The 26,319-nt window shown below is 38.4% G+C and overlaps 1 protein-coding gene and 1 long non-coding RNA gene across 5 annotated transcripts in view; one reads left to right on the top strand and one right to left on the bottom strand.

The window, feature by feature from the left end:
• LOC141363258 (protein NLRC3-like) overlaps nt 1–26,319 on the top strand; it is a 173,546-nt gene that overhangs the window by 53,318 nt on the left and 93,909 nt on the right. For all 4 annotated transcript variants that reach the window (XR_012368799.1, XR_012368798.1, XR_012368797.1 and 1 more), the window contains 2 exons: nt 1,054–1,227; nt 13,789–13,962. Coding sequence is in view for 1 of the 4 variants with exons in the window: in XM_073865864.1 (XP_073721965.1) it covers nt 1,054–1,227; nt 13,789–13,962 (348 nt within the window). In the remaining 3 variants the exon portion in view is untranslated. The remainder of the gene's footprint in view (nt 1–1,053; nt 1,228–13,788; nt 13,963–26,319) is intronic.
• Nucleotides 18,906–21,765, bottom strand: LOC129418632 (uncharacterized). The gene is made up of 5 exons (XR_012368763.1): nt 20,690–21,765; nt 20,042–20,101; nt 19,852–19,942; nt 19,676–19,755; nt 18,906–19,481 (listed from the first exon to the last, which is right to left on the bottom strand). It is a non-coding gene; the product is annotated as an uncharacterized lncRNA (long non-coding RNA).

Here is a 26,319-nt window from a genome sequence, read left to right as displayed (position 1 = left end):
TAGCGGGCTATATGCTAACACTAGGTGTTTAATAGTGATAGATCGTTTTACTTATTAATACTGTTCAATAATCGTCACGGTAAAGTATTCCTAAGATAAACTAGTACGTTATATTATATAGATAGGAACAAGATAGTAGGAAAATAGGATTTAGATGATGAACTCGACGGAGCTCCGACAACAGTGTTGCCACTCTCTTGCATCTCTCTCTTGCAATGATAGAGAAACATTGCATTTTATTATCTACCAACTGCTACAGAATTACACTAACTTTACATTACCATAACAAATGTGTTTTATACACACAAAGTTAAAACAACCAGGGAATAACTAGCAAACAAAAAGTCATGGGTCAAGAGTCCAACTAAAACAAACAATGATCACATTAATGTGACTTAAAATGAAACAAATCATCAACATCTAAACCTAATATGTGAATTGTGTTTTCTACAGCAATATTTTTACTGAACATTTAGAAATAATGTTTTATAAGTTTTAAAATAATAAAATGCAATGTTTCTAGTCTATCATTTACATAACAAGCAAATAAGTCTATAAAACAGTTGTTGTTTTAAACATTGCGTGAACATTAAAACATGACATTGTCATAACGTTTGAAAATGGTAGAATGTAACATTCATCTAACGTTCAGACAACACAGAAACGTTCTTATAACATCAATAAAACTGGACACTTTTTATGTTGGCAGAACGTTTTTGGGAACTTTCAGGGATCGTTCTTTGAACTTTCCTCTTTGAGCTGAGAGTCAGACAACATCTTGTCCATTGTGAACACAAACACTTTAGGAAATAAGATCATGTATGCAGTGTGAGTTATGAACTCAATACAGATTTATGAAGAAATGTTTATGTGGTTTAGGACATCTAACACTAATAGTCAGCTGTATGATGGATTTATTTGACATTTAAACACACAGTGTCTCAGTTCCTGAGGGATTGAAAGAGGAACATTACATGAAGAGATGGAGGTTAGAGATTTGTGAACAAACTTTGTAGTTTTGTATAATTCACATAAAGTCTCTGTTCTTTACAGGTTGAGTTTTTGTAATATCACAGATGAAGGTTGTGTTGTGCTGACTTCAGCTCTGAGATCAAACCCATCACACCTGAGAGATCTGAATCTGTCTCAGAATAAACTCAGAGATTCAGGAGTGAAGCGGATCTCTGATGTACTGAAGAATCCTGACTGTAAACTGAAGATACTGAGGTAAGATTGTGATCTGATGTTCAGACAGAAATCACATATAGATTATAGTGAGACTATATAGATATCATAACATCTGTAATGGATTTATAGACACTAGTCAACACTGAAAGTGGATCATAAAAGTTAATCTTAGGGTGTTTTCAGACCTGTAGATTGATTGCTTTGTTTTGAAACCAGGGGTTAAATGGCTACAATGTTGGTTCAGTTTGCATACACAAGGCAATATTTCCAAATGAAGCAGACTTTGTTAATACAAGTCATGTGTGTGTAAACTTTCCTTTAATTGCTCAGAGTGCATCTGTTTATTTTCAGTGATTCTGCTTAAATTGTCCGTCAGGATGGACAGAGAGCAGCTTTACGGGATTATTGTGTGGCTTTTTTGTAAGTGTGGTTATATTACTTAATTTGTTTAAGTAGGAATCAAAACTTAGGTGGGACAACATTTTTACCACGAAACTATGCAGAGAAGAGCAATTAAAAGCTGTTTTTAATAGGAACAGATGCACTTTGGTGTTAAATGGTGTTGACGTGCTCACCAGAATTCATCTACAAAAAGCTATCAGGTATGTTCATGGTTAATTAAGCAATGCATGGGTACCAAAGACGTCACTTTCAACATGCCCACTGCCATATTTGTGTCCATCTTGGCAGCGACCACATATCTAATGCGCTAAATGGTCACATTTATTCGTGTGAGTGCTTACCAGAGACAAAATACTGATTTTACAATCTTTACAATCGACCCACCTCACAAATGATCATGCAAGAATCAACTTAATAATTCATACGATTTTGTAAGAATTAGCAATTATTACATTTCACAAGGAAACTATCAATATAAACATGTCACTTTTGTAAAATTGAACACAAAAAACAACTCTTTAATCTAGAATATAACAACATCTGTAGTTAATGTGGAACTACTCAGAGGTGTAATGCTACATTGCTTGTACTGAACAACACAAACAAAACAATTGCAGTGATTTAATGCACAAATTCTCAAACAATATACAATTGCACTTTTCTGGATTTTGACCAAGCAAACTGGCATATGATGTCTTTGAAATTTATGTCCCTAACCAGTGCAGATTCAATATATACTGGCAAGCAGGGAAAGTGCAGAAAGACATTTATGTGTCATTGTTGTCCTAAGTTCATTTTTCACTCGCTTTAGAGTAGATAAAGACCTCTCTCCTTCACAATTAGATACTGACAAAGTTAAATACAGTATAAGTGCCACAAAAACATTAGGAAATGTTGTCTTTAGTCCATTCTGATCAACAATTTGCAGCAGCTCTGCAGGTGAGGTCTTGTCTTTGCTAAAATGTCTAAACTGAATCAGTTCATCTGTCAAAGTTTTATCTAGGTCCACTGGATAAGTGGATGACAGTTTATCAGCCCTTATGCATAAATCACTTTCTGCACAGTCCTTGCAAAAAAGAAAACCAAAAAGATCATAGACCTCTTTGTAAGCATCAATACGTTTGGCCAGGCATGATTTTAGTCTGTCCAAAATTACATAATATGCCTCGACCTTAAATCTCTAACTTACATCATATGACTCATCCGCAAACCGCTTTCTCTTTTGTTTTGCGGTAAACATCATATTGATAAGTCTGAGTAACACTGAAAGCAAGAGCAGATTCATCTACCTCAGCAAACAACTCTCGTAGTGCCAACATAAAAGTGTGATGACTGCAATAGTTCAACAGCAGTGGATAAATGCTGGCCTGCAGAGGTGTCTCTCATCTGTCACTATGCGGACTACATTACCCATCATCCCTTGCACTATCAGTTCCCTCACCACACCTGTTTTCTATTTGTAATCACCTGGACTATATAAACCATGCTCACACACACACAGAGAGAGCAAAGTGTTGCTAGGCTTGTTTACAATTCTGAGCGTTGTTAATCCTGTTATCTTGTTGTTCTGTTCGGCCTTGTTTTTGACCCTTGCCTGTTTAATGTTTTGTAATTGTTTTCTGCCTGTCCTGACCACTGATCTATATAAATGACTGGATTGCGCATAGAACGCTTAATGTAACAGCATGAGGTGAAGCCAGCGCAGAGTTCGAGCCGCCATCTTGGTATACCCAACCGGCAGAGGTTTTAAATTCACCCGCTTTACAGTGTATCAGTCACGCAAGGTTATTTTTAGGATATGTGTACGTAATTAATTGTTAATTCTGGTGTTGTTTGCAATGTTTATGTTTTAATCGGGCAGGAAAATGGATTTATAAAAAACCGTTAAGGTGAGTGTGTCTGCTGCGTTCTGTTAATGACACGGGTATAAATAAAGTTTTTTTTTACATTCAGCTACACGGTCAGCGTTATTTCTCTAAATAAGTTTAGGTAACTTGTAAGTTTAGATAACATAAAACCAGCAAATTATTGCATGCACATACGGTACAAAGTATGATTATTTATTTAGATTTCAGAATGAGCACGTTTGTCATTAATACTAAATATGCTACGGTCTGTCTGCTGATCTGATACTGTAATAAAGATGAATGTATAATAACTGATTAAAAACTAAAATGTACAACTTTCAGTAAATAACTATGTACATGCTTAGGACGTTTGTGTTGTAATAATGTACAGGGTAACTTCAGATATAAAAACGAAGACTAGTAAAGTGATGTTTTATATCATTAAAATCTAATTGCGTCCATTGATTTAATAGAATGTTCGGGTATACCAACATGGCGGCGCGGTGGCTTCACAGTTGTGACGTCATGCGCAATCCAGTAATTTATATAGATCAGTGGTCCTGACCCACGCCTGGAGTACTGACTACATTTTTTGGATTGCCTTTGATATTGTTGTTTGCTTGGTGTATGGCCCTTGCCTGTATTGTGGATTTCTCTTCAATGAAACCTGCATTTGGATCTAACCGGTTGCCTTAAATCTGCTTAGCACCCAGTTCTAGAGTGTAGTCATTATCGTCGTTTCTAGATTATTTAACTTACCAGCGAGTGCGGCAGCATCACGTCTTGTGTCTGCTTTTTCATTGCAATCTGCAGCAATTTTTGCAAGTGCTTTTCTAATTGCATTGTAGTTTTCATAGAGAGATTTGGTGGAGTCGGCCCTACGGTTTCATCTTGTGGCACACAGAAGTTTAAGGGTCAAATTAATGTGAATGTCACTGTCATTAAATACCCGATTCCAGCCATGAGTGGATGCGCTGCAAAAGTTATAAAGAGATTGTAAATGACTAAAAAATTATGTGACCTAATCACAGTACTCTGCAAGTCTTGCACCTGTGTGGCTATGGATGGGCTCAAATCCAAGGAATCTTTTTAACTACTCTTCCCTCAGCATTAACAAATCTAAAAATAAATGTCAACTGATCAACATGGGAGAGGTCTGGTGTTGAATCTACAATTATGGAAAAATATTTGGCCTGTTGAATTTCAGCTGCTATTATGATCTTAGTTTTTTTATGCCCATTAATGATATAAACTCTATAAGACAACAAATAGGAGGGCTGCCTTAACCCTTCTGTCCATGCTTCTTTAAATGTTCTTGTATAAAGGGGTCAAACTCTGCAATCAGTTCAAGCAAACCAAGATCATTTCTGTTGTGTGGTGATCCTAGTTTTTCCTCATGCCCTCAAAACGGAAGCCCCCTTTCTCCCAAAAACTTGACCATGACTACTACACGCCTCAATACCTCCTTCCTGTAGTTTTGTCGAAGCATCAACTACAGATATTTGTTTTGCTCTGTTTATTAAAGCAAGCATGTTACGTCGGTGATCCGCACTCTTTTCGTGGTCAGATATCCTCTCAGGATGTTTTCAGTCACAGAAGCCTGTAATAAATGTTTGATTTTGTGAGGAGAAAAGTTTGCATGAATAGCAATAAACCAATCCAGTTGACGGGGAGTACAGTATTTTCTAGACTATAAGTCGCACCGATCAAAAACGCATCAGTGAGACGTAATAACATATATAAGTCACAGTGGATTATACGTGGCATTTATTTATAAAATTATTTCACAAAATAAATTATATTTATAAATTATAAATTATTAGTATAAATTAACCGAACAAGCCACCGAGCATCAAGTTTGCGGACTCGTCATTCCACATCACTGAATCCACTGAATTACATAAAAACAGGAGCAGCATATAGGAGAGTCTCGCGGCTGTAGACGGTAATGGTCTCTCTTGCCTCATAAATGTCAAAATTAATTCATACAGACTTACAAGGCGCTTCTGAGAATAAGATGCAGCACCAGCCCAAATTATGAAAAAAATGCGCCTTATAGTCTGGAAAATACAGTACAGTAGCCATTCCTTATGAACAATTTAGTTGTTTTGGGGACGAGACTGTAATAATTTATTTATAAGAGAACGTGTTCTTCCCCCATTCCACAATCTCGTACAGATGCTGGATATTTGACAACCTGATTCTGATAGACTGCACTTTTTCTGTGATGAAATCCCACAAGGCCAGATCACCAGGAACAGCAAACCGTCGATTGTCCGTTTCATCATCCATCTCAGCCTGGGTGTAGGAGCTTAAGTCTAGCTGTTGGTCGATTGTTTCTGGATGCTTTGGCTCATCAGGTGCACTTCTGTTTATTTGATCGGTGGTGTCTCAGTCGCTAATTGTTACAAAATTGGTACAAAATAAAACATAGCGTACTTCGACTCGCCTTAAAAGTCCGCTCCCCTTCTCCCTCTCATAATGGGAAAGGGAGGGTGTTACTGCGCCGAGGCGAAGTACTCACAAAAGTGCTATTACGCCATAAAATATAGTTCCTCTTTTAAATCCGGTTAGAAAAGCGCTACGTTTTATTTTGTACCACCAAACTTGCTCGTATTACTACTCATCTTAAATAGGAAAAACCTTGATGTGTTTGGTCACTTCTAACTTTATCTCTGATTGGTACCATTGAATGAATGGGGCTAAGCTAAATGCTATCGAAGTGTCGCAGCGCGCTCCAGCGCTTACGTGCATGCACTAAGATGATAGAGGGATGCATGAACCCTTCTTAGTTAAGGTAATAACATAGTTTAATATTGAAAATGAGTAGACTATTCCTTTAACAGAGCATAAATTTGCATCATTGTTAGTGCTGCTAACAGACTGCTCAGCACCAGCGCGAAAAAAACTGCATATTTGTGGGATTTTGTGTAAAGTGCTTTTATTTTTTTGGCACTGCCACTTAACTGCTGCCACTTCTCAGAGATCTTCTCATTGTTTTTGGAGCTTTCGGCTGTCTGCCAATCATTTTCCAGATAGCTGTTGTGCGTGTCACGCTTACTTAGTAGATGCAAAACTTACATCTTAAAGAGCAAGTACTTTTGTAATTTTATAAAATATTTTTTATTGCTGGTTTCAGTTGGTGGCCCTAAGACTTTGTTGCCCCTGGGCACTCGCCCAGTTTGCCCATATGGTTAATCTGCCCCTGAAAATAAGTTGCTGGGACACAAAAGAAAGTCTGCTGTCCAAAACATCTCACCGGGAACAAACGTGCACATGCAGAACTGTGATCTTTCAGGCTTTGATGGTCACATACGCTCATAATTAAGTCAGAATGTCCATTGGGGTATATAAATGTATATAAAAAGATTATGTGTAAAGTGAAAAGTTTAGGAAAAAAGTGGTTTAGGATGTATTAATCCATAACTATAGGCTTGTAAGTATAAGTGACAGCTATAACTTATATGTTAATCATAATTCTGAAAGTATTAGAAAAAAAACAAGGGACTACCATCACTGTACTATTTTAAAAAGTCTCAACTTTTTGAGTTTTAATAATTTTGTATTTTATAGTAATGTGTGTTTGATGTACAAAATTATCCACAATCTAGCTCCACCTCCTCTTAAGGGATGCGTTGCCCATAATGGAGGTGTTGGTAGGACTAGAGCATCTGTTAGGGGAGATTTGGTAACGCAGTATAGAAAAACAGCCTTTGGTCAAAAAGCGTTTTCAGTTAGAGTAGTGGGGATGTGGAATGCTTTACCTATAAACATCCGAAGCCTCAAGTTTTAAAAATAAGCTTAAGTATTGGCTATATCAGAACAAATCTGCAATCATCTATAATTATGCTGTAAATTATGTGTTTTATCTACTGATTTTTATATTTCACATTCCTGGACATAAGTATTGTGATGTTTTATGTGGTGTATATGTAATGTTGTATGTTATTTTATTTGTTTACCTGCCCAGGGACAGCAAATGTAAACTAGCTTTTAGCTAATTCTGGTGCAATTACATTTAATTGTGCATTGTCCCTGTAAAAATAAACAATAAAATGAAATGAAAATAAAACAATCTGCTACTTAATGTTATATTTATTTGTCTGTGTGATACTTCGGACGTGTAATTATAAAAAAAATGATGGTAAATGATGGGTCAACCCGTAAGTACTCTTCAGAGTAAGGTGGTGTTTATTTATACATGCACCAAAGTATTCCAGCAGTGAGATATATGTTGTGCAAATACATCCACTGATGCTACTGGACACATCTTCAGTGATGTTCCTGGAATCATTGGGTGTTTCGGGTCTTTCAACATCAGACACCCTCATCCAGGTGACCCAGCTGTGGCTGATCAGACCCCAGCTTGTGTCCAGTTGGCGAATCGAGCTACATTGACCCCCATGGATCTCCTCTCTTGAGCCATATCCATCTCGAGGCTTTCTCTGCTGCTTCAGTGGTGTTACGGATGGCTCTTCTTCTCTTCGCTCCATTAATGCCTAAAAGACTGAAGGCTCTGTACAAGGATCGTGCTACAAAGCCCCTGCATCCTACCTCTATTGGGAGACATCGTGCTCTCCACCCAGCTTGTCGACACTCTCTGACCAGTCCATCATACTTGGTGAGCTTCCTCTCAAAGGCCTCTTCCAATCGGTCTTCCCAAGGGACTGTAAGCTCCAGTAGAACTATTTGTTTGGTGGAATTAGACAAGAGAACAACATCTGGTCTTAAGGTGGAAGTCACAACGTGGCCAGGGAACTTGAGTTGCCGCTCCAAGTCCACCAACAGCTCCCAATCCCGCGCCGTGGCCAGGATGCCTGCAGATGTTTTCAAGGCTGGTTTTGGCTGCTCTCCCGCTCTGACAAAGGCAATGGCTTGCCTGGAGGGGAGGGAGCGCTTGGCCCCCTCAACTCCAGTAGCAATGGCTTCAGCGATGGCCTTTAACACCTGGTCATGCCTCCACCGGTACCTTCCCTCTCCCAGTGCCTTTGAACAGCAACTCAGAATGTGCTCTAGGGTTCCACACTTGGAGCACAGTGGGCATGCTGGTGACTGCACCTTGCCCCATATGTGAAGGTTTGATGGGCTGGGAAGCACATCATATACCGCCTGGATGAGAAATTTGATCCGCTGTGGCTCTGCCTTCCACAGCTCTGCCCATGTCACCTTCCTCTCGATCGCATTCTCCCATCATATCCAGGCACCCTGTTGCCTCATTCCTACTGTCCTGCTGGTTCTCTCATCCTCAATCGCCGCTCTCACCTCCTCCTGGACCTGGCAGCGCTTCTCCTTTCTGTTGATGGAACCTATGTGGGGAGATGGAAAGGAACCCAGTCCAGCCCTACCTCTTGTTACAACCCCCACCAGCCTTTTGTGGTGTAATCTTGCCTCTCCTTGTCGAACAGCTTCCTCAGCCTTCCACTTCCGGCCAGTCCTCACTTCAATCCCAGCCGTTGCCACCATTAAATCACTTGAGTCTCTGTATAGCAACACTTCCTTAGCTCTTGTTACCTTGAACTCCTCTTCCAAGGACTTGAGCGGCAGTTGCAATTTGTTACGGTGCCCGTAGAGTGCGATGCTACTCAGACTTTTTGGAAGCCCCAACCATCTTCTGAGGTGGCTGCTGACTTTCCTCTCTAAGGTTCCCACAGTTGAAATTGGTACCTCGTAGACAAGTAGTGGCCACAGAATCCTAGGGAGAATGCCATGCTGGTATAACCAAGCTTTAAACTTCCCTGGCAAACCAGACCGGTCCACTGACTTTAGCCATCTGTCCAGCTCAGTACAGGTTGCCTGGATGGATGCAGAGTCCCTCATGGTGCTGTCAAACACCTTGCCTAGGCTCTTGACAGGCTTCTCAGTGATGGTTGGGATTGTTACACCTGCGACGCTGAACCGAAATTCGTTGTCCACCTTTCCTCCTCTCAGCACCATTGATCTTGACTTGGCTGGCTTAAAATGCATCCTTGCCCACTCCATTAGCTTTTCGAGACCCTTAAGAATCCACTGGCAGCCTGGGACGGATTCTGTGGTGACAGTGAGGTCATCCATAAAAGCTCTGATCGGTGGCTGACATTGAGCTGACTTCGTCTTGGGCCCTCTACACTCTGATTCAGCAGACTTTGTGAGCATATTCATAGCCAGGGAAAACAGAATTACAGAGATGGTACAGCCTGTGATAATTCCAATCTCTATCTTATGCCAGCCTGATGTCACTGCTCCTGCAGAGGTTCTCATCCTGAAATTGTCGTAATAGTCAGCGATGAGGTCTCTGACTCTGCTGGGGACGTGATGTTTTGTCAAAGTGAGCTGCACCAGCTTGTGTGGTATTGAACCATATGCGTTTGCCAGATCGAGCCACAGCACTGACAGATTGCCCTTGTTCTCTCCGGCCTCTCTTATGAGCTGTGTTACCACTCCTGTGTGTTCCAAGCACCCAGGTATTCCTGCGACTCCACCCTTCTGTACTGATGTGTTGATAAATCTGTTCTTTGAGAGGAAGGTGCTCAGTCGGTTGGAGATAGCACTGAAGAAGATCTTGGCTTCAATACATAACAGGGAGATGATGCGAAACTGGTCTATCTTCTTGGAGTTCTCCTCCTTTGGAATCCAAACCCCTTCGACAACTCTCCACTGTTCAGGAATCCTACCCCTCCTCCAGATGACGCGCAGGATCTTCCACAGGCGCAGTAGGAGTTTAGGACAGTTCTTGTAAACTTTATAAGAAGTGCCGCTTGGTCCTGGAGCGGAACTCGCTCGCGCCTTCCTGACAACCTCTCGAACCTCCTTTAGCTGCAGCTCTGACATATTGAACTGTACACTTGGCTTAGGAGGGTCTATCAGGGTTCTGCACTCCCCCAGTTCTTGCTCTCTCTCTGGGTCGCTGTATGTTTCCTTCAGGTGGTGATCCATCTCCTCCTGAGAGCAGACCAGCTGGCCACTACGCTTCTGTCCTAGCAGCTCCTTAGTAAATTTGAAAGGGTTGGCAATAAATGCCGCTCGCTTCTGTGCTCTTTCACGGCGGCGCCTCCGATGCCACTCTGCCCGCCGGAGGATCCTGATCTTCTTTCGTAGGATGCTCATCAGCTGTGCCAGGCCGATCCTTTCCTGCCTGCTTGTACTGTTGCTTCAGGATCTTCATCTCCTGTCTGATGTTGTGGATTCTCACTTCTCGATGGTTTTTTGAGTAAGGTCCTTTGGAGCCTCCTTCCTTCGACTCTTCGCCAAACCGTTCGGCTGCGATGCTGGTAATGATCGTTATCATGGTTTGCAGTTTCATGTCAACGTCTCCCCTGGTGGTCTCCAGAATCTGGTCGACATCGTTGTCAAACTGCATCCATAATGAGGTCATGTTAGCTGCCGGCCACATGATCCACCTCCTTTTAGACTTACTGCTAGGGGGATTCATTTGCAACACTTGGAGGTTCCGGGCACTGTGGGGTGACTCCGGGCTCTGCTCCTCCTGCGTCTCACCAGGTGGTATACCTGTGCGTTGTGTTGGTCCTGTCTATATATATATACAGTGACCCAAAAAATAACCCAAAGTACCAAAACAACGATGACAAAAATAATAAACAAAATAAACTTAGGTAAAAATGCTAATCACTAGTGATGTTACCAGTGACACCGAAGCTCCGAAGCGTGTGTCAAAAAAACGAACCGATTTTCATTGAAGCTTTGTATCGAAGCTTGATTCGTTCTGGCAAAATCACGTGACCAATGACGTCCGAAGCTTCGTTTCACACACACCCACGTGACTGCTTCGTTATCTGATTCAAATGTTTAGAATTGTGCGATGCGCGGCGCGCCCTCATGGGTTGTATTGGAGTATTGCATTACACGGAATCGATTACTGTATAGTGAGTTTATGATATATATATATATAATATATTAGTAGTAAAAAGCCTTTTCTGCACCACTTAATACCATGATATATTTTTTAATTGGTTCACACTTTATACTTTTGAGACAAGGTCTATCCTTAATTTGTTATTTTTGTTTGAAGTACCATTCACATGAAATGGAACATGCTTGGTCATGTATTTAATATAGTGTTACATTTATTTATGAATCTATCCTTAATTTGTCAATCCATTAAGTTTTGCTTTTATAATTAAATTAATACGTTGTTTGGTTGTGGAACATGTTGTGAAACAGCACTTTCACCAGCAGAGGTCCTCATTGAGCTCTGATTTGAAAAGCTTCGAGTAATGAACCTTTTTCCGATACAATTGGGTTGAAAGCTTCACTGCTTCAAGAAAGCTTCACTTCGCCATCACTACTAATCACTGTACAAATATATTTACAGTCACTCTCAGTATCCACTATATACAGGTAGGTTTTGCTCACGGCACCGAGCACGCTCGCTCGACTTGGTAAACAAGCCCCGTACTGGAGTCTGGCTGCAGCTTATAAAGGCCAGACTCCGCCCCTTTTTCGGGCTAGCTCATTATAGCCCAGGTAGGTATTACATTTCCTTCATCTTCCACTTTTAGATCACTTAATAATAACATAATACCAACATAATAATAACATAACAACAAAACAAACCCCTGATCATAAACAATGATCAAAACAATAATAACATAACCATTATTGTTCTCTCTTCCAAATCTCAATTTCTGGGCACCCCTATGCAAAAACACAAATGGTTTTACCGGGTTCTGGCTCACTGCACCGGCGCGGCGCTGACTGATGACGTCATAAGCGATCGCCTTCCCATGGCTCGAGTTCGCCCGTCTAGCTGCCAGCAACCCGATTACACCAACAAACAATACAATAATTTACAATAAAACAAGACAAATAGACGAAGGATATGTGTGATTTTTTCCAGTATAAACAACAGAGGGGAAGTATGAATGTTGGATGAAAACTGAACACTACTGGGAATGCGTTTGCACCCACAACTCCAAGAGCGGCATCTACGGGTAAGTAAGGGTATGTGTGTGGGTGTATGGATGTATGTGTGTGTGCGTATGTGTGCCAGTGCTGTCGCTTGCAGCGGTGAAGGACGTGAGGGATCTCACTACTTCACAGTCTGTTTTTTCATTTGTTTCTCTGTTCTTATTTCATCACTTACTGTTTACTTGATTATTTAATTACTTGAGAACTTTTTAATATTCATTGATATTAGGCAAACATTTATGTTATCCTCAGTGGTCACTTCTGATTGAAGGCAATCCTTTATTCTGCTGATTTAACTCCTTTAGAATAGAATTCAATTGTAGTTTGGGGTTCCTCTAACAACTGTTGTTACCGCCAACAGCACAACATATCCCGGGCATATTGTAATCTTGTTGTGAACCTCCTGGGAGTGTTTTATCGATCTTCATCTGGTAGTTGTGGCTGCTGTGACCATAGACTAAAGCAGTCCGCCCCTGCCGTGTTCTCATATGCCTAAACAAACTGAACCAAGGAGAAAAAGCACCAGGTTCTGAAACATAGACTCAGGTCTGAAAACACCCTAAGGGGCTGGACACACCAAAACTTTTAAACGCGGCCGAGGATGCCGAATGCCAGCTGTTTTTCAGCTGAGTGCCAGCTTTCTTTAGCTGAGCGCTTTAGTAGCTGTGATACTTCAGCTGCGAGCCGGTTGGTTGCTGTGGTAATGTCCCACCCCTCCTCCACTGTGATTGGGCGGCTGTGTGAGAACTGATATTGACGAGCGGAGCTTTTCTCCCAAAGTTGAATCTCTTTCAACTCTCGACGCTCAGCGCCGAGCGCGGAAAACCGCCGAGCGCCGGTTTTCAGCGCAGAAAAAACCCGCTAGCTGCTGGCTTACTTGAAAAACGCTGAGCTTCCATTGAAAACAATTGAAAACATGCGCCGGCCGCGGGCGTAAAAGCGTTGGTGTGCACGCCCCTTAAGATGTCCTCAGACAAGTATTGTTCAAAATTCAAAGACAACGTTTATAAAAAGATTTGGTCCACTTTAAATGTTGAATGGTGAATTTTAATTTAATCTCAGTAATGTATTTGATAACTGAAGCTGATTTTATTCAACATTCATCACAACACTTTAACTCTTACTGAAAATCACAAACATAAAACATTACAATTGAATTATGAAGAGAAAAAAGTAAAACAACAAAAATCATTCAGAAATAAAAACATAAGAGAAAATTTTGTGATGTCTGATGAGAAAAATCTGATTTCATTACTGTATTAAAAAATAAATCACACAGTGAATATAAACATAAACTGATGAAGTTCATTTCCTTGTAAATCTCACTGATGTGTTTCAGTAAAACACAAACACACATAAATGAAACTAAAATGAAAATGTCCATAAACACTAAATGATGACGATTTGATCTGTGTGTGAACAAACTGTGTGTCTCTGTTCTCTACAGGTTGAGGGAGTGTAATATCACAGATGAAGGTTGTGTTGCTCTGACTTCAGCTCTGAGATCAAACCCATCACACCTGAGAGATCTGGATCTGTCTAATAATAAACTAAGAGATTCAGGAGTGAAGCTGATCTCTGATGTACTGAAGAATCCTGACTGTAAACTAAAGATACTGAAGTAAGATCATCTCTCTGATAGTCACACATGTACTGAGGTTTAGTTAAAGATAAACTGTGTGAAAAAGAAATACATACTAAAATGTAAAGGATACAGTATATAAAGTCAATGAGAGATCTGATCAGTAAGCAGATACATCAGCAGTCTCATGAATAATTATGAGACATCGATACATCATCAAACTACAGCAGTGTTTCACCACAACACAACCTGTGAAGATAAAAACAGAGATAAAGCTTAAAATTAAAATGAATGATGTTGTGTTGTTAGATCTTTCCTAAACACCTGACTGACTTAAATTACATAACCGGTGCGTCTATAGACAACACAAAGACATTTATCCTCACCGGGTGTCCACAGAAGACAAACACTCAAGAGTCACACAATATCTTGTCCATTATGAACACTAGGGGTGGGAAAAAATGTATTCTTCAATGCATCGTGATGCGGACGATTCTGAACGATCACAAATGTCAAGAATTGATTCTTTAAAGTTATTTTACGAAATAATAACGTGACGTTATCAGCAAGAAAAGTTGGAACTCAACTGCGGGAGGGGTGCTGCACACGGACAGCTTGAAAGGTCACACCGCACAAGCACCCACAGCGGAGCTTACACGAGCAGTAGAGAAAGAAAAAACAAATACATCTAGCCCTATTTAACTAAATCTAAACCGCAAGAAAACAAATACATGTTGGGATGATCTTCCTCTGCCTTTTCTCTGTCAGTGAGCAGCAGGAAGAAACAGTGCCTTTCATTTACGGACTCATCCAATGTGCTAATAGTGTTTCCAAAAACCTGCCGCTAAGTGTTTAGATATAGATAAGAACATGAATATACTTCTGTAAAAATATGCACATCATTTGTTATTCAGACGGAGGCGCTGTGTGTGCTGCATTAGATAAATACAGTAATACTGCCAAAATCACTGTGTGTAATGATGATGATTAGACGATATGTCAGTTACAGTTTGTAACGGTGGCCCTTTGGTTAAAGTTTATATATACAAAAAAAAAAAAATGTCTGCTATAGGGGAGAATCGAACCCGGGTCGCCGTGTCATAGGTCCGAGACACTACCGCGACGCCACAAAGTCACGTGACTAAAAGTTTTCTCCACACTCCCCAAATAGCCTCTAGTGAAATTCACATTAAAAAAAAAACTTTATTTAAATGTTCGGGCGCCAGACACGACTTATCTTGTCAATTCATATGAGCTAAAAATAGCCCCGGATAGCAACAAACCATCCGTTACACAACAATACAACAACGAAGAAAAAACACAATTGTACTCCAATAATGCAGTTTGGTGCTGGTGGTTTATTTCAGGTAAATCAGATGAAAAATATGAAGTTTAAATGTCAATGTTGTAAAAATACAGCGGGGTATGGACTGCGTCATCTTGATGGTTCATTTTCCATAAGATTTCACAGAGTGCACATAAAAATAAAAAAGAGAAAACATTTGTAAATAATCGACATATAAAGCAGGTGACCAAACATCTAATAAACGATCATTTTCAACATGAAACATACAAAAGTGGCAATTAAATCTTCAATCGTGAGTGATGTTTGAATGTTATGAGTGTGCGTGTGTGTAACAATGTAGGAAAGAGGGTGGATACGATGAAATAGCGTACGGGTAACAGGTAACCAAAGTTTACGGAAGTGGAGGTCCTCGGAGTGAGGTGTAGCAGCTCTCTGTCCTCATAACAGACGGGGAAACAATCCAATTGTTCGTAGCTTATCTCAAGTATCGACTGGGAATAATGCTCACACGATCCAAAGCCAAAGCTCCGGTTGCACTCGTCCGTAAACTCAACAGCCCACACTCTCACCCAGGTAAACAAAAACAATGACGCAGTACTTCCGGATGCAATGCAGTCTCTTTTATTTACTTTTCTCCTTCCGGTTCTTCCAGGTTAGCTCCACCCATTACTCCTCCCTTTAATGTGATCGCTTCGCGGACGCAAACGTGAATAATAATAAGAAGAATGTAATAATATAGTGGCGGAAAGTTTCTGCACTGCCACAAGTTACTTATCGATATGCCGGTTAACATATTAATTATACATGTCGATTCTGAATCGATTCATGAGGGTCCAAACGATTCCCACCCCTAATGAACACAAACACTTGAGGAAATAAGATCATGTGTTCAACCTGACAGACTCCAATCAATGTCTTTGATTATGATTTAATCACGGCCGAACCCTCCTCATCAGAAAGAATACAAGAGTTTATATAGGATAGATACATGACAAAGTCAAATCATTTATCTCTAATATGATTTATTCTTCATATCTGCAATTCAGCAACTCCTCTCTGTTACCATGCAGACTAAAGCAAATTTAACTTTCTTGATGACCTCAGCTTTATCAAGTCATGGGGTTTTAAATTGAAGTTATAATTAGTTATGATTTATTTCAATTTCCTTCACAACGTGCAACAAAACTCCTCTGTTAAAATGTCAGAAAATGTAGTTTGGTGTTTTTGATAAAATCTTTGCTGATATTATTGTGTATGAAGAGTTTTTCTCCTCGTCGTGTTGCTTTTATAAAGATGATTAAAAACATTGATCCATCATTGACACTGACACACACATTAATAATGTTTTTATAGATTGAATGAAATTGATCTTTAAACACTGTAATATTTTTAAATGTAAGATCAGAGTTATGTTATCTCCAGCTGATATTCCTCCTGTAATAGATGAGAATTACAAGTGTGAGTCATGAACTCAATACAGATTTATGAATGTTCCAGTGTTTCCCATACATAGGCTCTACTTAGGAAAAAAAACAGTTTACGAATTTCCGTATTTTCTGAACTCGACTGTATGACCCGTGTTTTGTTGAGAGAGAGCGAGCGAGAGAGAGGAGAGAGAGAGCGCGCGCGAGAGAGAGAGGTGGGGGTCGGGTGACCGTGAAGATGATGCACGCGTCGTCATCATTCAGCGTGGCAAACTGGATCAATGGCTGCACATACTGAGGAGCCAGGGAACTACACTGCGACCAAAATGGTCGCAAATGCCTAAGTGCATATGTGTTTATAGCATCCAAGTTGGCTTCGTTTTGCGTGCAAGCACGTTGTGTCTCTCCCGTTGAGTGTGCGTTCACGTGCTCTCTGTTTCTTAATGAATTGGGTGCGACGGGAAGCATGTTTCTGAACTTGAGCAGAGTTTTACCATTAGAGGTCTTCACTGAGGACGCGGGACCCGTACGGTTCCGGGTTTATATTTTAAATGGTCAGTCGGGTCCGGGTCGGTGCTAGTTTGTTACTTTGGGTCCCAAGTCTGATTAATATTGTGTGTAAAACCAGAGTTGATCGGAGAACGGCCGAGTGCTGTTTCAGCGTGCCTCCGGTTTCTATGGCGATAACAACTGGCTCTTGTCACGACCACGCGCTGCATTTTCTTTATCCCATTTTTTAATCTTACTATTAATAGACAACAGGCTCTATTTTAACGATCTAAGCGCATTGTCTAAAGCGCACAGCGCAACGTCTAAATGGGCGTATCCGTATCCACTTTAGCTAATTTAACGACGGTAAAATGGTTTGTGCGCTGAGCGCATGGTCGAAAAGGGTTGGTCCTTCTTTCACTGCATGAAAAGAGGTGTATCCGTACTAGGAAACTCCTGTAAACACCACTGATTTTCGGAAGTATCTACTAGTTCCACTGAGGGTAAACTACTAATTCCACCAAGTTAGGAAACTCCCGTAATGATACCAATTCGGATGTATCTTGCTGAGGGGATATCCCCGTGGAATATGCAGCCATTTGTTGCCATGGCAAGTAATCCCATTGAAGATTTTGGCAGGGGCCACTTTCACACCTACAGAGGTACTGGAATTTCACACCTTTGCACAATTCTAGTGTCCCCATTGGTGTTTAATCGCAACACTGATTGGTTGCTTTTAAAACCCCCTCCCAAAACTCTGACAACTATTGGGACACAACTTTGAAACTTTCCAGTTGAGATGATTTGATTGGTTACACTTTGTTTTAAGCCCAACCCAAGCCCTCATAGCTTAGTGACTTGATTGGTTATTTGCCTGCTATGCAGATAGACTACAACCCCCCCCCCCCACTATATACTACAATACATCCCCAAAACCCTTAAAAAAATAAAAACTTGAATTGAGTTTGAAACGTTTATTTAATAAAAAACTGAACAATCCACAATTGTCACAATCACAAAATAATATAATACACAAATATTAAAAGTTGCATACATAAACAACACTATTTAAACTCATAAATATACAGACAGTGAAAGCAATATTAGAGTAAAATAAAACAAAATAAAAGCAACAATGAAAACTACATTCAAAGTAGTACAATGTAATGTAGCAGTGGCGGCTCGTGACTGCTCATCCGAGGGTTGCAAATTCAAAATAAGTGTTCGGAGTGTCATGTGTGTTGCTTGTGTTTTTAAAATATGTGTTTGTTGCTTCATGTAAACTACGTGCATCACGTGTTTAGTCAAAACACGTGATGCACATACACGCACTCGACACGCAAAACACATATTTTGAAATTGGGAACCACACAAATGACGGGCTATATACATGTTGTGACAAACTTCGCATCGAGTGCTAACAAAAAAAGAAGTCACCAGCTGCCACTGTAATGTAGTAAATATCTAAATAAAATGAACAACAACTATATTGATCTTGCTTTTAAGAAATCAGTCCTACACTGCAAAAAATGACTTTCTTACATAGTATGTTTGTCTTGTTTTCAGTAGAAATATTATTTAAATTAAAATGCTTTTTCTTGAGGAACAAAATGACCCAAGAAAATAAGTCTAGTTTTAGACAAAATAAATAAATAAAATACACACACATTAAGTGAATTTGTGCTTAAAACAAGCAAAAATATCTGCCAATAGTGTGAGAAAAAATCTTAAGTTTTTTTTTTTTCTTAAAAACTGAATTAAAACACAATTTTCTCACCCCGTTGTTAGATATTTTTTCTTGTTTAGGCACAAATTATCTTAAATTGTATATTTTTGTCTAAAAACTAGACATATTTTCTAAGGTAATTTTGCTCATCAAGAAAATACATCTTGATTTAAGAATTTTTAGTTTTTCTACTGAAAACAAGATAAAAAGTGTTAGAAAGTGATGTTTTGCAGTGTAGAATCAATCACAGAGCTCTGTCTTGGAATTACTCAAACATTTCTCACTGTAACACTGTAATTTCTCACATTTAAGAAAACCGGTTGCATTAAACCATTCAAGTTTTAAAACACATAGATTTGAGTACTGTGAACTTAAACAAATTGAGTCACATGCAGTTAAGCACTTATATTTAAGTTCACACTACCTAAATATAAGTGCATAATTGCACAAGACTTAAGTTCACAGTACTCAAATGTATGTTTTTAAAAACTTAATGGTTTAAGGCAACCGATTTCCTTAAATGGTTTGAGTTAAGTTAACTGCTAAAAGCATATACTTGTCAGCAAAGGTAACGTTGATGCACCCTCATCTGGACAGACATCTCTTTGGAGCCCTTTGGAAATATAAAAGTACATATAAGTATTTGGCATAATACTAATACACATATACATATACAGATACACACACACACACACACACACGACAAATCAAATGACATAAAGTTGTACATTTTAGAAAGTTTACATTAAACTGTACAAAGATACAACAATATATGATCAAATAACTTCATAATGTACATCTTCTTACTAGATTTTCTGTGTTGATGTCCTCAGAGTCTCTGTGACGTTCTGCAGCTTCATTACAGTAGGCTACTTCAACATAGTTGTCTATCAAACACAGAATAAAAGTAAAATCACATACATCATAACATATCTATTTACTATTTAACCTCTTTGATTTAATAATTTTATTATTAAACTTACATCATTTTGGCCAGATTGCAGTGTCATCAATTTCTTCAGTGTCTGGATCAGTCTGATGTTTTAGCTTCCACTGTTACTTCATTATATTTTTCTGTCAAACACAGAATTAAAAATCAAAATCACATACATCATAACACATGTGTTTACTATTTAACCTGTTTGATTTTAAAAATTGAATGAATAAACTTACATCCTCTTTACCCAGAAACCTCTTCAGCGTCCACAAAGTTGACCACAGTGTACATGACCTCTGTAAACACAAACATGGATAGACTTCATATTTAAAAAGATGAAGAACAGCAAACATATTACGTTAAAATATATTATGACTCCAAGCTTCTTTACAATTAGCATCTAGGTTCTCTCAAAGTGAAGCTGGCTTTGTTACAAATCAATATAAAGCTATTAAAACCGTCTTGAAAAATAAGCAGCATCTACCAGCACTAAAGCAATGAGCTTTTAAACAACAAAAGATCGTCTGTGTATCATTTAAAATAGCAGAGAGACACTTGCTAGCTGCTAACATTTCCAACACACAAGTTACTGTTGTCATGTTTGTTTTAAGCAAAGAACGTTTCATCTTGGCTTCTTTTATTGTTTTTAAAAACTTAAACATCGAATTGATTCTTTTAACAGCCCGGTTTGAATGTTACTTCGCGTATTTTTAACCTCATGTTTACAGCTGTGTACCATGTATACCCTTAATGTTTTACTGTTTGTGCTTTAAATTCAAACAGTTCTAGTATAAAGACAAAAACGAATCATAGTAAATAACATAATATGAACAAATCGGCATCCGATCAGCGCGATGCAGACAAACTAATTAAATCAAACTTACCTTACTGTTGATAAGCAAACAAACAAAGACACCGTCCAGGCTGTAACGGTTCGCGATTTTGAACTTTCCCGGCAAGCCCATAGGTCGAGCGGTCGCACCTGAAGGGTGGGGGCAGATGAGTGGGTGCAGGTGCATTCTGGGAAATGTAGTCCTTTTCTTTGGCGTTGTCACTGCTGTAGCATATGCTGCTGTAGAGGTAAACTACAATTTCCAAGATGCACTACAATCATTCCAGCCCAAGTTTGATTGATCCTCTGCTCGCACTTTATTATATACTTTTATATAATCCGCGTTTTATGCGTTGTTCTTTATACTTGGTCATTAATAAAAAATATTTCTATAAAGTTTATAACGTTGACAAAACATGTTTAGTTGACAAACATGTTAACAGTTATTTTGAATGATGCTCAGATTTTCTTAAATATAAAATCTTTGTGAATCAGCACTTTCTTGATGAAATACAAAACTCTTTAAACATGCCTCAGGAATTATCTCTGGGTTTAGTGGATTACCTGCTCATCATTGGAAACATTGAACGTATACCTAAATGAATTCTTACTTAAATATAAGTAAATTTAAACTAATGCTGAGTTAAGACATGTAACTTACTGAACTTACTTAATTACAACATGAACTCAAATTAATTTATTGTAAATGAATGCATTAACTAACAATGAAAAACATGTCATGTTAATGATGACTCTTCATTAGTTTATGATAGTATATGCCTTAACTCAGCATTAGTTCATGTTAAAGTAAAAATACATGTATGTCTTTTATCACTATGATATATGGACCCTTATTATATTATAAAGTCCCCATCTCTTTTATTTAAATTGATTGATTGAAGACAAACATGATAATATGTGGTCTGACTTTGTACAAGCATGCATTATCATATGCTAACAGTTACCTCCTTAGATAGACTACACATTGATTGGTGCCCGAACATTTTCCTTACAAGGGCCAAACCTGACTGAGGGCAGTGGGCCAAAAGTAAATGGTATTGTGTTATATTAAAATTAAAGTTGATCTGATAACCCCTAATTTATAATTTTCTAATATTTAAAAAATAAATAAGCAAACATTACTTTGTTTATGCATAACTAATGCATTTTTTTTCCAAGGCTTTTTGTAAAAAAAAAAGAAATCATTTTGCCAATAAATTTTAAAGATCCTTTTCTCTGTGTGCCACTGCCAAAACCTCTTCATTTTTAGCCTGATGTACCCGAGTTCATTAAGTTTTGTGGTGCATTTTATACACCTTCAAGTATGCATGAAACATAAAAAAAATCACTTTAATCCCTTGCATTTAATATTAATTTACATTTTTGTAATTTAAAAATACAACAAAAATGATACATTTTAGAAAATGTTTAATTAAAAATATGAACATCTGCGTCAATAACTTTTATTCTTTTTCCTTATCTCACGTGGCATGATGGGCCAAATTAAAGATCTATTGTGAACCAACTTTGGGCACCTCTGGATTAGAAGTACAGTAGCTGACAGGTATCTGCAGATATGTTTACCCGAGTTTGTCAGTCAGTATCACCGAACATGTTTTGCATTCACATGTGAAAGACTGTCTTTTAGATTATGGACCTGTCTATTGATATTTTTGTTTCTATTTTAAAAGATTTAATGAAATGTTAGGGTAGAATTATAATAACAATAGAAACAGTGAACTTCAAATCATGAGACATCAGCAAAATCAAGCAGCTTTACATTTCACTGACTAATTTATCAACATCCTAGCTAGCAAAAATGTGTTACATGATGTCATTTGAACGGCTTCTTTTAAACGATGTATGCAGCATTGAGAGAAACGTGCACAATATTCTGACCTAGGGCAGTTCAAGACATGTTTTCAAAGTGTTGGAAATAAATATTCTGAAATAACATTTGTTGCATTTCTCTTGAGTCAGAGACATAATTGTCACACATTAAAATTGTAATTGTGTCCATTGAATTTTAGTTATTTTGAAGGATGCTAAGTTTCTTAAATAGACTAATTAAATTATATTAATAATAAACGTATTTAGAAAACAGTTTTTATGTACCACAATACTGTATGTGCTGTCTTAAAGAGACATGGTTAAACCCCCCACCCCACCCCACCCCACTCAGCTCTGAAAACAAAGAAGACACCTCTACCTGTGGGTCATTAACATATAAAAAGCCCTTCACACCTCACACCCACCTCTCCTCACAACCAGCTGTAAGGATTCCTGGAAACTTCCACCAGTTCCTATATACATCCACAAACGTAAAGTTTCTGGATGTTTCACAAGTTTACTTTGGTGTATTACCTTTCCAAGCACTCTGCCTCAAAAATCTGGCAAACCTAAAGTTTAGCAGGGATTTCCCATCCCGTATTTGTCCGTATACAGCTCTTTTCATGCAGTGTTTTTTAATGATTAATGGGAGTATTTTGGGCGTAACGTGCAATAAACCAATGAGAGTCTCACCTCTCATCCCCTTTAAAAGCAAGTTGCGCTGGCGCTATGTCTAATATCTATTTAGATGACGGACTTTGTAAACCGAAAAACTAAGCGGAGTAAGAAGATCCCCAGTTTAGGATTAATGTTAAATAATTGTGTTGTGTTCACGTGCATTGAAATTGTTATTTTTTATTAAAACCTTCAAAACCCGTTTTCTTTAAGTCATGGAAGTAAAAAAGCAGGCGTTTAATTGCTTTAAATGTATGGCTATCCAATATCATCAAAAAATAATTTACAAGTATGTAAGAAAAGGTTTGTACTCTAAAAATACTTTATTTGTAACAAACAGGAGATAAAGAATTTACAAACGGCTCTCTGCACATTTTAGCACTTGGACAGCATCGGTTTTTTTAAGCATTACTTAAAAAAATTTCTCATCTCACCATATCCGCAGGTACAGAGTCATCATATACAATAAATCTGTGAGGTTGCATTAAAAAAAAAAAACATTTAAAAACAGATGCATTTGTTTAAAGCAAAACATTTATTTATTTACCAGGCTTCAGGTGAAGCAGCTCTTTGCGCCTTCTAACGTCTCATAATTAGTCCTCATTTATGTCCAAGAGACTCAATAATAATCTTTTACATTCAATTCTTTAATCTTTCATATTTAAAAGCGTTCTTGTGCTGCTGCCATTCATGTATGTGATAAGCAAACCCGTGTTGTCATCCCGTTTATAGGCGCATATTACTAATGCGCTTTTTAAATAACAAAAAAAATATTGCACCATTGACTTTAGACTTTAGACCAGGTTTTTGTTGGTCAATGGTGTAGACTATTTTAGTTGCCTCAAAATAGCAACGCGCCAACAATGCGCCTGAACACACCTTGTTTTCAAACCAGAACGGCCATGGGCGCAAAAGGGGGCGCAAATGCATTTGCAATTTGAACAACGTGGCTCTAAACGTGAAAATTATAATTGCGCAGGGTGGAAACTAGCAAAAGACACTTGCGCCACGCATTGCGCTGCATTGCACCTGGTGTAAGATAGAGCCCCATATCTTTACTAAAATCTAAAAAGTTTGCACAGAGATTGTAGCAAAAAGCAGTGCTAATGTCAAGCCCATTGCACTGAACGAGCAAAGCTCAAGCTGACTCAGGAAATAAAAAACGCAAAGCTGTAATGTAAAGCAAGTAGAGTTTTAAATCTGAAATAATGAGTGGATTAAGCTTTTTTAATCAGCAAAAGAGAAAAAGAAAGCAAAAGCAGTAAAAGTGCCTATAGAAATTATTACCATTATAACATCAGTCACATTTATAATCTATAGACCTGCACTGTCTATTAAGTAAGGGATAATGTAGAGGCAGCCGATAGTTATTGGGAAATAAGCCCCGACAGTGTGATCAGGACCCGACGCGAAGCGGAGGGTCTTGTATCACACTGAAGGGGCTTATTTCCCAATAACTACCGGCTGCCTCTACATTATCCCGCTTATTACACGGCTACTTGCCACATAAGAAAAAAAACTGGACATGAATATGAATTTGAAACATTTTATTGGCATATTTGTTTTAAATTAACATTTTTATCCTTCCGCGAAACTTTGCACAGATGCATAAAATGATCGTAATACCTTATAAAGATCCTCTGCTTCATACTTGTCTCCATTTTTTCTCTTTGAGAAGTTTTAATCCCCATTCTGTATTTTTTTTGTGTGTTGGCTTCGTAGCTGTCATGCTCCATTTTGTCAAGTTCAGTCTCAGTAAGCTGTCTGTGTCTTGTCGTGGTTGTCGAGTGTTTGTCACAAGATGGCGCCACACAGACAGTAATCTTTATTGATCTTTATTGGCGCGGAGCGATATTACTCGTGCAAGTAGTCCGGCTATGCGTTATTATTTTGGAGCGGTTATTATTCGAAAAGAACGAACCTGCAAATGTCTCAACTGACCAATCAGAATCAAGCATTCCAGAGAGCCGTGTAATAATAGGCTATAGAATACATAGTATTGCATATATTGAGCTTGATAAAAGGGGTCATCAAATTGCTTCATATATCAGTGCAAAAACATTTTGTGTTTTCGTGGTGCTTTGACTAATGTGTCAGCTTTGATTATGGCAAAGAAAGTTTGGGGTGGTTAGATTAATGAAATATAATGTGAAATTAATATTAATGTTTAATAAATCAAAGTATTGTGTTGTGTCACACATTATTAGTTCTTTGTCACATGTATAGTAGACCATTTTTGTCGGTGGTTGATTGCCCTTTTCACCAGCTACCACCACAAGTAAATTTCAGATCTGCGGGAAACACTGAATGTTCATGTGGTTTAGGACATCTAAAGCCCTAATCGGACGGGATTAGTTTTAGAGGGGGACCTCTGAGAAAATCGTGCTTCTCAGAGGTCCTCTGTGTTTTTAATCCCGTCCGAATCGGCCATGTCTGTGTTTTTCTCTGATGACCTCCAGAGCAATTTACCTACTTTTTTCGCCAAACTCAGAGGTCCTCTGAGAAATGTAATCCCGTCCGGATGCAAATGTTTGTGTTTTCCCACAATATCTTTTGAAAACACGGTTCATTTCTTGTTTTGGCTAATGTGATCTGCCGTAAGGTCTTACTAACGTGCGTATATTGTATTTCCTGAGTCCCATTCATTCAGCGAAATAAAATAATTAAATCAAGACGAGCTGAATATTAAACACTGTTAAGACTAAACACTGTAATATCCGTAACGTTATACTGTAAGGTAAGAAACTCCGTTCAAACTTGTTCAACTCCGGAATGGTAATGTTAATTAATAAAGATAATAAATTGTTATTAATCATTATTTCTTAATTTCTTTGAGTTTATTATATGCAGCCAGTTATATAAAACACGTGGGCTAATGTTACTTTAGTAGGATTTGTATATTTTATTTTGGTTTGTTAAAATTAAATTAATAAATGACATGTTCTTTAATTTTTTTTAGCTTCCTGCTTCGCTACTGCTCGGACGCTTTTACTTGCGCTCTTTGCTTTGCGCTTTTGCTTTTTCGCTTTTATCTTTTGATTCAACTACCAGCAGATCAGCACAGTGCTCAAACTAAACAATTGGGCACTCACACTAAAACTACAAATTCCTGGAACTATATTGAAATTTGGAATATTCAACAACTTGGGGTTTTTTGTCATAGCGGTCTACCAGTCT

Source organism: Misgurnus anguillicaudatus, unplaced genomic scaffold, assembly GCF_027580225.2.
Source record: "Misgurnus anguillicaudatus unplaced genomic scaffold, ASM2758022v2 HiC_scaffold_33, whole genome shotgun sequence".
NCBI classification, from domain to species: domain Eukaryota; kingdom Metazoa; phylum Chordata; class Actinopteri; order Cypriniformes; family Cobitidae; genus Misgurnus; species Misgurnus anguillicaudatus.
Note: the sequence above shows the minus strand (reverse complement) of the source record. Positions and strands in the feature narration are given on the sequence as shown.